We start from the raw sequence: 12,311 nt of genomic DNA, 5'->3' as shown, positions 1-12,311 counted from the left end.
CGGTGCCTTCTTTTAAATGGAACGTGGTCTTTGGTACCTCCATCACCCAAGCAAAATGTTGTAGGGTGTAAATGGGTTTTCCGGATCAAACGCAAGTCTGATGGCTCACTTGAGCATTACAAAGCCCGGTTAGTGGCAAAGCGTTTCCATCAGCACTCAAGCATTGATTATATTGATGCAGATTGGGCAGGATGTCCTGATGATAGGAAGTCCACCACAGGTTATAATATCTTCTTTGGCTCCACTTTGGTCTCATTGGTGTCCAAGAAGCAACGGACTGTTTCTCACTCGAGTACAAAGGCTGAAAATCGAGCTGTGGCCTCTGCTGCCGCTGAGTTAGTTTGGTTGCGTTCCTTGCTTCAGGAACTTGGACTATTTCTTCCACAACAACCTGTCGTGTGGTGTGACAATGTCGGGGCTACTTTTTTCTCTGCCAATCCTGTGTTTCATGCACATTGAGATTGACTATCATTTTGTCCATGATATGGTTGCCTCCGGTCACCTTGTTGTGCGCTATGTTTCAACTGTGGATTAGTATGCGGATGTTCTTACAAAAGGACTTTCTCGAGTCCGGTTCACTTGGCTTCGGGGCAAGCTTACTGTGGGTTCTCCCCCGTTACGCTTGAGGGGGGGATGTTGTGGATATCCGTTAGATACGTGACACATATATGTTTATATTAGTTTCCACTAGGTTCTAGAACATCTTAGTGTGTATATAAAGACATTATCTTCATTAATAAAGTATCACAGAATTCATTTCTCTACAATAACCACTAATACCATTAATAAACTCAGAGAGGGATAATCCAAGTCAATCTGCAAAAAACATAAACAGAAACAAAGAATATTGTTCTTTAAGTTATCTTCAATAAATATCTATTCTGGAATCGTTAGAAAAGGGCATAAAAAAAACAAATTTATGTGTTGGGGTGTGTTGACTAACTGTTCTGAATATTTCTCCATTTCGGCCATGTTTTTTGGATAGTTGAGACCTCTCATCCATAATGTATGAAGTCTGTATGGACCTTATCCATGAACTGTCAGAGGATATGAAGATCTGAGCTAGATTGTTTCGGCCTTTCTCATCACAGGGTGTGCCCTGTTCCTGCCCACCGTAAGGACCCAACTTGATCATTTCCATTATGTTCTTCTGATAGATGGAGAATCAATGTTAAACAGTTGCAAGACTAAATAACAAATAACAAAATAACAAAATGAGAAAGAGAAGCTTTAATTTAGAGTAAACCCAAACAGACTTTACTTACCAGATTCTTTGTAAATCTAAATTGCATATATAGAAGAGGAGGTTCACTCATTTATTTGTAGATGTATGGAAAGATTAATTAAAGGGTCAGCAGATACATTTTCCTAAGCTATGAGGTTTTATTTCACTCATTTATTTCTATGGAAAAACTAAACGGGCAGCTTAAGTTTCCAAAGCTCTTAGCATGCAGTTAGCACTTAGCAGTGTCCTTATTCCAAGAACATTTTGACTACATTAATTCCTTCTTTTCCACCTTAATTCCTTCTTCTCAACCTCTACCTAAACATCTATAGATTTTTCCATTAAAAAAAATATGGGAAGCAATTTTCTGTACGGGAGTGTGGCCTACGCTAGCACTCCCATGAGTCTATCTCTCTCCTCAAAACAAGGTGGTAGAAGTGTCTTTTCACATGGGAGGAGAGAGATAGACTCATGGGAGTGCTGGCGTAGGCCACACTCCCGGATAGAGAACTTTTTCCCAAAAAATATATATATATATTCTATAGATTAAAATCCACTTGTAGAGTTGTAGGTTGCAAGAGTGAAGATTCTCTGTGATTTTTTTTTTTTTTTTTTTTGGGGGGGGGGGGGGGGGGGGGAGGCCAAATTGTCTCTCTAGCTTTTATCTCAAGTTTGAAACTAATCCCTTCAAAATATTATAAGGGGAAAAGAACGCTACTTGGTCGTATGTGGTGCGTGGCTCTTGTGCTTAGGTATAGGACCATGTAAAATGAACACTGCACTTCCATAGAAAGGCGAAAATCCTTGAGGAGAAGAAACGAAGACCTCCACCAAGCCAAGGGAACTAATGGATCCCAAGCAAAAAAAAAAAAAAAAAACCCCGAGGGCCACAAAGCTGCCATCAAAGAAGAGGAGAAGAACTTATGCTACCGAATGGACCAGGTGGGATGGATAGCCCAATTATCGGTGAAGAACATGTCCCTAGAAGACATAGGCCCCTTAGGTGAGACACCACGACAATGGTTCTCAACGTCATTGCAAATATCTATGATAATAGTCGGATTAGAGCATGTCAAGTTCTAGATGCTGTAATTTCTTCCCTTCCAAATGTGGGCAAATTGTAGTACAAAAGGCTAACTTGCTAGTACTTCCAATAGAAACTCCATGAAAATTTGTCTCAATCCACTGAGCTTCAAGCACAACATTCATCCTAGGTAATCTGGAAGGGTGACACCGCCGAAAAATCACCTTCCAAATTTGTTATCCCTTCTAGGTAATTTGAAAGGATGACAGCACTCCTCCTAGGTAATGAGAACTAAGTTAATTGTTAAGCCATGTCAGATAATGTTGAATTTTAGTTAGGATAAATTACACGTCATCCCTTAATTTTCAAACGAAACTCAGATCATCCCCTAGTTTTTGAAAAAACTCAAATCATCCTCTGGTTTAGAAACAATATGACAAATTAGTCCCTAACCTTAGTTTTATGCCATTAAGTGACAATGTCAACCCGTTAAATAAATTTAAATTCCTTAACTACCCTTTAGGCAGTGTATTGTAAATTTAATTATAATGTTTTAATACAAAAGTAAAATAATCCTTAACCAAGGGTTCATCTGAGTTTCGTTAATTTATGCCATTGTTAGTAAAAAGTTTTGCAAAGTTTTCCATCGGTGCTTCTTGTTCAAGGTCTACTACCTCAACCCTGGATCCCAGCTTGATTCCATTAACATAATAGAGTGAAACTCAAATCAGCATGATACACGATTTTTAATTGGGGTAAAACCAAGGTTGCAACTAGGGCGGAATGGGCCAGTGGTTTTTTTTCAAACCGAAACCCAATCCTAGGACCCTTTTCCTAATCTAAAGCTGAAAGCCCAAACAGACCCTGGGTCAGGTCGGGATATTGCAAGCTCAGGCCAAGCTTTCTAAGGCTGGGTTCAACCCAACCAAACGCAACCGTCATTGACTGACCCTGATTGGGTGGATCGGGACGAGTAGGCCCTGATACACCATGCCAGCCCCTATTCTTATCATTTCAAGGCTAAGCAAGGCTGGGGTGGGGCATGTTGGCGCTGATTTGCCCTGCCAGCCCCCCATTTTTGTCATTTCAGGGCTAAGCAAGGTCAAACTAATCAAGTTATGAGCAGAGAAAAGGGCCTACATTTCACCACGCTCGGGATCCTCTCCAGTGAACATCTCACCCAATGAGCACCCAATGAGCATACAATGGCTAGGCATGCTGATTGGGTGTGCATCGAAATGTGTGCATGGCAACAAAACAATGGATGCTTCATTGGGCACTCATTGGGCAATCACCTCATTGGAGAGGATCTAGATCTGGGTTCCCCACATCGTCATCATCATCAATAGTTTGTACAAAGCTAGAGTTTATCAAATAATCCCGGCAAGAAACTCAAGAGGGAAAAGCGATCTTAACCTGCAACTAAACCATAACCAATATCTTAAATCCTGGAATCAAAAAGAGTAATTAATCAAATTGAAACAATTGAAATTTCGGGTGATTTGAATTTTTTCAAAAAACTAAGACGTGATCTGAGTTTCATTTGAAACCCAAGGGTGATGTGTAATTTACCTGTTTCTTTTTTTTTTTTTGTGGTAAAGACTATGGTTTACTTTACTTATAGAAAAAGAGGAAGTTCACTCATTTATTTTATTGGAAGATTAAACGGGCTGATTCAGTTTCCTAAACTCTGTGGCTCTTACCAAGAACATTTTGTACCATCAGTAGAGGCATTATTGGTTTTGGCTACATTAATTCCTTCCTCTCAATCTCAATTGAAGCGTCTACAGATTAAGATAATTTGTTTGTTGGTAAGAGCTTTTGTTAATTTCTTTTATTTCACTCATTTATTTGTATGAAAAGATTAAATGGGTAGCTTTCGGTTCCAAAGCTCTTAGGTTCCTTCTAAAAACATTTTGTAGTGTCGATGTATTGTTGGACTTGCCACATCAGCAGTCTACTTTCACCACATTTTCTATATAAATAGTTATTTTTATCGTCGTCCTTGAATTCGAAATCGACTGAGAATGCATTCCAAGAATATATAACAAACACAACTGCAGGAAATTGACCACCTAATGTAGTAATGTGCCTTATGGACAAACGTAGATGCTATGTGCAATTGAAATCCGGGCCCCTGCTTGATAAGAGGCTCAATAGGCTTCATATAAAATGACCTTTCTGCCCCGACTTGCCACCTTGCCTCACTTTTTCACATGAAATGACCTTTCTGCCCCTGTTTAAGTTGAAAAGTAGAGGATGCGTGAAGTGGCTAACATTCCTCTCTGGTTCTTCGTTGAAAAGTAGTGAATGCAACTACACTACTTGGTAAGCAAGCTACTTCAGAGTTCAGATTTCAGAGCCTTAAAATTTTTTTGAAACTATTCTCTTCTCGAAAAGACGAGGATGAATTACGGGTGGGTACGCCCTGTTTTTGGTTTCGTCATCGATTGTCTTCTTATCTTAGGCGCCGGTGTTCTCCTCAACAAACTCACCGACACTAAACCTGTTAGCCCCAAGAAGAAGAAAAGTTCGGTTTTATCTTCTACTGTATCTACTTCATCTGGATTGAACTATGAGGTTTTCTTGAGTTTCAGAGGTGAAGACACTCGCAATAGCTTCACTGATCACCTCTACAAAGCTGTGAAAGACAATGGAATTCACACCTTCAGAGACGACGATGAACTCAGAACAGGAGAAGAGATCGGTCCAGAGCTTCTCGCCGCAATCCAGCAATCGACGATCGCGATCCCGATCTTCTCCAAAGGCTATGCTTCTAGCAAATGGTGCCTTATTGAGATCGCCATGATAGCAGAGTGGAAGAAGAAGGGGCAAACTGTGTTGCCGATTTTCTACAGAGTGGAACCATCGGAGGTTAGGAATCAGACTGGGAGCTTTGCAGAGGATTTTCGGAAGCACGAGAGGCGTTTTGATGATGAAACTGTGAGGAGGTGGAGGGAGGCTCTGGCTGATGTGGGCAAATTGAAAGGATGGGATTTGGACAAAAATAGGTAATTCCAAAACCCAAATTTTAATGAAAATTGTAGCAAACTGGAGTATAATTGGAAAGTGTTCTGCTTGTAAATGAATCTATTTCTACTTTAACAATAAGATAGACAACATAAAGAAATAGTAATTGTTTCTATCTTATAGTATTTTAATAAATATATTCATGAAGTGATTCCTACTTTACAATATATTAACATTAAGATAGACAACATTCTTTAACATTAAAATAGACAACATAAAGGAATAGTATTTGTTTCTATCTTATAGTATTTTAATAACTGTATTTTTTAAGTAAAATTACTAAAGGTGGGTTCTCCTTAAACCAATGTATTTGTTTAAGTCAGGGTATGCCCTCCTTTCCTCCATTGTAATTTTTAATTTTAGACTATAATACTGAAATCCGAAAGGATTCTGAATTTGTGTATAATATCCAATTATCTTGCATAAATATATGAATAAAAACCGAAATAGAAACAATTACTATTTACTTTACATTGCTAATTCTGACTGTTGGATGGATGGGGAATGACCTGGATAGGCCATATATCGTACGTAGGAACTTATATTGGGCTTATTTTATTTATATGGCCCTCCAATGTAAGAGGTTTCCGCTTTTGGTTTCCTTATAGGAAAACCTGCATAATGTATGGTTAGATAATAAAAAGTGACTTTTTAAAGCATTAACATAATGTATGATGATTTCGGTAAGATTAGTCAGTAACTTGACCTATGGTTAGATAATGATGTAGACAACATTATTCGCTAAATTTGGGCACAATCAAACACTGCCATGTGGTAGCCATTTTGATTGGGAAGCCTACACTTCACCCCATTTTTATTTGGAGGATACACCTCCTAAAGTGGGAGCTGTCATGCTCTTGTTGCCTTTTCTACCATCTGACTGTTTGTTAGTGCCCAAACTTTTGAAGATGTTGCCATTGCCATCAGGCCCATCACTTAACCATCGGTTGGTTATCAGTCCAATTTTTACATTGCCACTTATCATTAGAAAAATGATTTTATTATTTCTCATTGTATTTTTCCATGAGTCGTTTTACCATGGTTCAGTCTGGTTTATGTCAATTTGGATTTAGGTTAGGTTTGTGTTAGAAAAAATCTGGATCAAACCTTACCCATTGCTATTACTATAGTGCAAGAAATTTATTGGCAGAAGTTTCTCCAGGTGGTATACCTAAAAAAGGAATCTCTAGGTAGCATATCCTTTGGATCATCAGACATGTTGAATTTCATGACCGATCTGAACCATATGGCCCTCTATCAATCGAATTTTGTCATTTTGTATCTCCATCTGTCAAACTCATGAGGGCTCTTATATGGCAATTTGATTGTTGGATAGATAGGGGACCATTTGGATTGGCCATTTGTTAAATTTCGAAATTGTACTCAATCAATAAGGCTTACTATGTAATGAACCATTTCTTTTACCAAATAAGTCTTGATCATAATTGACTTGTTGATTGAGCCACATCTTTTATTGTTTTCTAAATGAAACTTAGCACAAGTCAAGGCGATGTGGACAACTTGATCAAAAAATTTGAGCACCAACTAAACTACCATGTGGGAGGTAAAAGTGGCCAAGGGCAGTAGAATATTAGAATATCCACCTAGTGACTCCTCCCTAGGTGTACCAGATAGAGAAACCATTGCTTCGTCCTAATGTAGCTAACTTGTGGTACCAACATTACTATCTTTACATAATATGGTCAACCCAATTGAGGATCAAATTAAACTTGTTGGCAAACTACAATTGAAAGAATGAAAAAAGAAATAAACAAATTATGAAATCTGCCAAATCTAATAAGTTCATTTAGTGTTTCCTTCCTTTAAGTACGCAAGCTCCATGATTCTTGTTACCTTCTTGTTGTTGATGCTACTGTTTGCATCTCACTAATATTTATTGTATGCTCCCTTTCTTCTGAATTCGTTTGGCAGGAAAGAGGCAAATTTAATAAGCTTAGTCGTTGAAACAGTTTTGCAGAAACTGAAGAATACCTCCTTGATTGTTAGTGATAACCTAGTTGGCATCGATTCACATATCGAGGAAATGATGAGATTGTTATATGCTGAATCTAAACAGATTGTGGGGATCCATGGCATGGGTGGTATAGGCAAGACAACAATTGCCAAAGCTACCTTCAATAAAATCTGTTCTCATTTTGATGGATGTAGTTTTTTGGCAGACGTTCGAGGTACTTGTCAACAACCCAGGGACCTTGTGTATTTGCAAAATAAACTTATCTCTGATATCCTAAACCAAAAGGAACAAAGCATCACTGATGTTGATGAAGGAATTAAAGTGATAAGAAAAAGATTTTCCAATAAGAGAATTCTTCTTGTTATTGATGACGTGGATCACTATCGTCAATTAAATGCACTAGCAGGGAATGGTGATTGGTTTGGATTGGGAAGTAGGGTCATCATTACAACAAGAGATAAGCATGTATTATATTTGTATGGAGTGGATGGGATTTATGAGCCAAAGGAAATGGATCTTATTCAATCTATTCAACTTTTCAGCAAGCATGCTTTTAGAAAAGATCATCCTCCAGAAGATTATGTGGATATTTCACAAAAGGTGGCAAAAACTACTGGAAGGCTTCCTTTGGCTCTTGAAATTTTAGGATCTTTTTTATTTTTGAAGCCAAAATCTGTTTGGGAAGAAACATTGAAGAAGTTGAAGAAAAAGCCTAATGCTCAAGTCCGAGACAAGTTGAGAATAAGTTATGATGGGTTAGATGATGAAGAGAAAGCTATCTTTCTTGATATAGCATGTTTTTTTATTGGAACTGACAAAGAAATTGCAACTCAAATATGGAGTAGCTGTGAATTTTTTCCAGAAAGTGGGATTAGTATCCTTCAGCTAAAGTCTTTTGTAAAAATTGATGACAAGAATAAGTTCTGGATGCATGATCAGCTTCGAGACCTCGGTAGGGAAATAGTTCGTGAAGAAAATCCTCTCGAGCCTGGAGAGCGTAGTAGGTTGTGGTCTCATGAGGAAGCCTTGAATGTACTGAAGACAGAAACGGTAATATTTTAATGCATGGACATTACAATCTTTGTATTGTGTTTCTAGTTCCTCGTTGACTTGTTTAAGAAAAGTGGTAATGCATGTAATCTAGTCTATGAATTTGGTCTAGGTATTTTTTGTTTTAAATTCCTATGCATGCTTATTTAAAGTTCTATATTGGTAGGGAACAAGGAAAGTGGACGGCCTCCACCTTGACTTTGGATATGCTTCAAAAGATCATTATTTGAAGAGTGAAGGATTTCAAGCAATGTCTAAACTAAGGTTGCTCAGAATTGATTATACAGACCTTGTTGGAAACTTTGAGCACCTCTTTTCAAAGTTGAGATGGCTTAGTTGGAAAGGATGCCCTCTGGAGTTTACACCAGCCAATTTTCACTTGGAGGAGCTTGTTGTTCTTGATTTATCACAGAGCAATGTCACAGAGCATTGGAAGGGTTGGAAACAAATCAAGGTATTACATAATTTTGGCTCCCCCCTCCCTTATGATATCATGAATTCCCCTCCTCACCCCAACCTTTTATTGGTTGAAATACCTGATGAATATTGATCTCTTGCAATTACTTGTTTTGCAGAAGTCAACCACATTGAAAGTTCTAAATCTAACAGATTGTTGCCTGAATAAAACTCCTGACTTTTCAGCATTCTCGAACCTGGAGATATTAATTCTTGAAGGCTGTGGGAGTTTGTTTGAGGTTGATGATTCCATTGGGCATCTGAAGAGTTTGGTATTCTTGAATTTGAATGATTGTGACAGCCTAGTGGAAATTCCCACTAGTATTTGTAAGTTGAGTTCTCTTCAAAACTTTCACATTGAATGCGCTAAACTTCAGAAGTTGCCAACAGAATTGGGTCTCATGAAAGGGCTAACAAAACTTATCATTGACAATGCTATTCGGATGGAACAGTTACCTGAATCTATTGGTCTTTTGAAGAAACTTAAGACCTTGACTGCAAAATACTGTGCTGCATTGACTGAATTGCCCAATTCAATTGGTAATTTAAAATCACTTGTAGACCTTGTGTTAGATGGGACACGAATCAGTGTATTACCAGATAGTATTGGATTGCTGCAGAAACTGCGATGCTTATCATTAAAGGGTTGCTTTCTACTAAGAAAGATTCCAGATTCCATTGGAGGATTGGTATCGTTGGAAAAGCTTGACTTGTTTGGCACAGATACTTCTGAAATACCTGATTCTATTGGGAATCTAGGTAATCTAACATTTCTTCGCCTTGATCTTACTAATATAACGAGGCTACCTGATTCTGTTGGATTGCTAGAGAAGCTTGAGGTATTAAGTACAAGGCATTGCAAGAGGCTGCTTAACCAACCAGGTTCAATGGGAAGATTGAGACATTTGCAATGTTTTGAAATGTATTTAAATGATTGGGGGCACTTACCTGCTGATTTTGAAACACTTTCAAACTTAAAGAAGCTGTCAATTGGTGGACTTAAAATTGTAGAATCCAAGAGCTTTCTTGAGGGCCTTGGGAGTTTATGCTCATTGGAAGAACTTCTATTATACAATTGGGCTATCTCAGAAGGGGAAACTTTAGGTGATATTGGGAGACTATCCTCTTTGAGAATCTTAAAGCTAGAGAACAGCAGCTTTTGTAACCTTCCCGCAAGCATCTGTAGCCTTTCTCTATTGCAAAGTCTTGAAATAAGGAATTGCTCAAATCTCCAGTCCCTTCCAAAGCTTCCATCTAGTTTAAGGGTTCTAGAAGCTGAAGATAATTCGTCTATGAAAAAATTATCAGATATTTCAAACTTAACAAATTTACAAGAGTTGAACCTTCGGTTCTGCAGAAAACTGGTGGAGATTCCTACTGATATTGGGAATTCAACAAAATTGGAATCCTTACATTTGGGAAAGTCTGACATTCCCACCCTACCCACCAGTATTAATGCTCTTAACCGGCTCAAGGTACTTGACATACACAGTTGTGTAAAGCTTAAGAACCTCCCGGAGCTTCCATCGAGTCTAACTGAACTAAATGCTGTTGGTTGCATGTCAATGGAAAGATTGCCAAATTTGTCGAACTTGAAAAGGCTCAAGCATCTAAGGCTTGACGGCTGTCTCAAGCTTGTGGAGATCCAGGGCCTTGAGGAATTGGAATGTCTGGTAACATTATGCCTTGATTTCTGTGAGAGACTGACTGAGGTTGAATGCCTTGATGGACTGGAATCACTAGAAAAGCTGTCAATTAAGTGGGGAACTTCGCTAGAAAGGTTACCGAATTTATCAAGCTTGGAAAGACTAGAGGTGTTGGAACTTCCTCACTGCAATAGGTTGGTAGAGATCGTGGGCCTTGAGAGTCTGCAGTCTTTAAAAAAGTTGGACTTGTACATGAGTACATCAATTGAAAGATTACCAGATCTTTCAAACTTGAAAAAATTAGAAGAATTGCATATTGATGGCTGCAAAAAATTGACTGAAATTCAGGGCAGCGACAAATTGGAGTCCTTACGAATATTCAAAATGAAAGGGTGCGCATCATTAAAGAGTTTAGATTTGTCAAGCTTGAAAGAATTGGAGAAAGTAGAAGTCTCCAACTGCAGTAAGCTGAACGAGATCAAGGGCCTCGAGGGAAGGGAGCACTTAATTACTTATAAGGAGTTGGAAGAAATGGAACCCATCAGCTGCTAGACTATCTCTTTGAGTAACCAAATACCAAGATGGAAGACCTCTCTCTCCTACTCTGTCAAGAATGATCAAAATGCTGCAGGAAGGTTACATCAGTCCAAATCCAACCTAAATCTTTACGGTCTTAAAGACTTTTAGCTTAAGCCTGATCCTATCATCACAACTACCAGGCTGGAGCCGAACACTGTCGCATCACAGTACAATGGAAACATTAGATTGTAGCAATCTCTTGGTTTTTTCGGGTAAGCCCAAATTTCTTTAAATTACTAGTTGAAGATGCGCTGTTTTACTTCAGAAAAGTGGTTGTTTCCTGAATTAGTTTCTGTTATGATGCTATTTTTTTCTTTTAACCTCTTGTTATATCCTTTTGCTTGCCAGTTATCATTAAATAATACTTTAGAAGGGATGACACCATGCAATAGAAACAGAATGATTCATGCTCATATAATCACATGTGGCATGTATAATACATGTGACTTATGTGCATTGGCACTTGAGAAGATTCAAAATTGCTTCAATAGATTACACTAAGAAACACCCATGAGAAAAGTGGAGTCACAGTGGTGAAGACCAATATATTGATCATATCTTCCAGTGATGGGTGATGAGCTAAATTCTCATGCTTTGACACCGTAATCTTAGACTGACTTCTAACACATCAAGCATGCATACCTGTTGAGGAAATAATGAGCTGCAGAAGATCCAAAGAGCAATATTCTTGCTTACAATATTGATAATTTGAGATAGATTTCTCTATCTCTCTCTCTCTCTCTCTCTCTCTCCTCCCGTACCATAATATTATGTCTTGATTATAGTGTTTTTGACTGGTAGGGTGGTGGTGCATTGCCTGTTGTTCCAAGGCCTAGCACAATGGGGTTTATAAATGCCATGTGGCAGTAATAGGGCTAGACTCACTAAACAGCAAGTAATATCCCAACCAACAAGTAGGACTGTGGGCTAATATGTTACAGCAATATAGGTAGCTTAAAAACTACAGAACCAGGACCTGGATTAGACTAAACAGTAAGTAATTATCCCTCTTTTTGGTGATGACAACACTAAGGTGATGTCTGGAAGCTTAATTATGCTCCCTCTCAATAAGTGCCATCAATTAGGTTCAATATAACATATTTAAACAGCAAGCTACAACAAATAGAGCAATGTATGTGCAATAACAGATATAAACCACATTACCATACAAATTTTCTCCCCCACCCGTATATGTCTTTATTTAATATCAAACAATACTTCTCCCCCTTTGTTACTGAGAACACGAACTTTGACCAACTTAATTTGCATAACTTCTCCCTCTCTGTCATTGACAAAAGGTGACAGGGAGTAGTATCCCGTAATACC

General features: G+C 38.3%; 1 protein-coding gene across 2 annotated transcripts; it reads left to right on the top strand.

Moving 5' to 3' along the window:
• Nucleotides 1-4,623: 4,623 nt before the first annotated feature.
• On the top strand, nt 4,624-11,248 carry LOC122661631 (disease resistance protein RPV1-like). 2 transcript variants are annotated; one of them, XM_043857090.1, is made up of 4 exons: nt 4,624-5,260; nt 7,212-8,304; nt 8,471-8,758; nt 8,880-11,248. In XM_043857090.1, exons 1-4 carry the CDS (start codon nt 4,656-4,658, stop codon nt 10,956-10,958), a joined length of 4,065 nt encoding a protein of 1,354 aa, XP_043713025.1. In that variant the 5' UTR covers nt 4,624-4,655; the 3' UTR covers nt 10,959-11,248. The 2 variants fall into 2 exon arrangements, with proteins under 2 accessions (XP_043713025.1, XP_043713026.1); XM_043857091.1 differs by having other exon boundaries at nt 5,133-5,260; nt 7,250-8,304.
• The last annotated feature ends 1,063 nt before the right edge of the window (nt 11,249-12,311 follow it).

The sequence above is a fragment of the Telopea speciosissima genome, chromosome 5, assembly GCF_018873765.1.
Source record: "Telopea speciosissima isolate NSW1024214 ecotype Mountain lineage chromosome 5, Tspe_v1, whole genome shotgun sequence".
Classification (NCBI taxonomy): Eukaryota; Viridiplantae; Streptophyta; class Magnoliopsida; order Proteales; family Proteaceae; genus Telopea; species Telopea speciosissima.
This window is presented reverse-complemented; position numbering and strand designations above follow the sequence as displayed.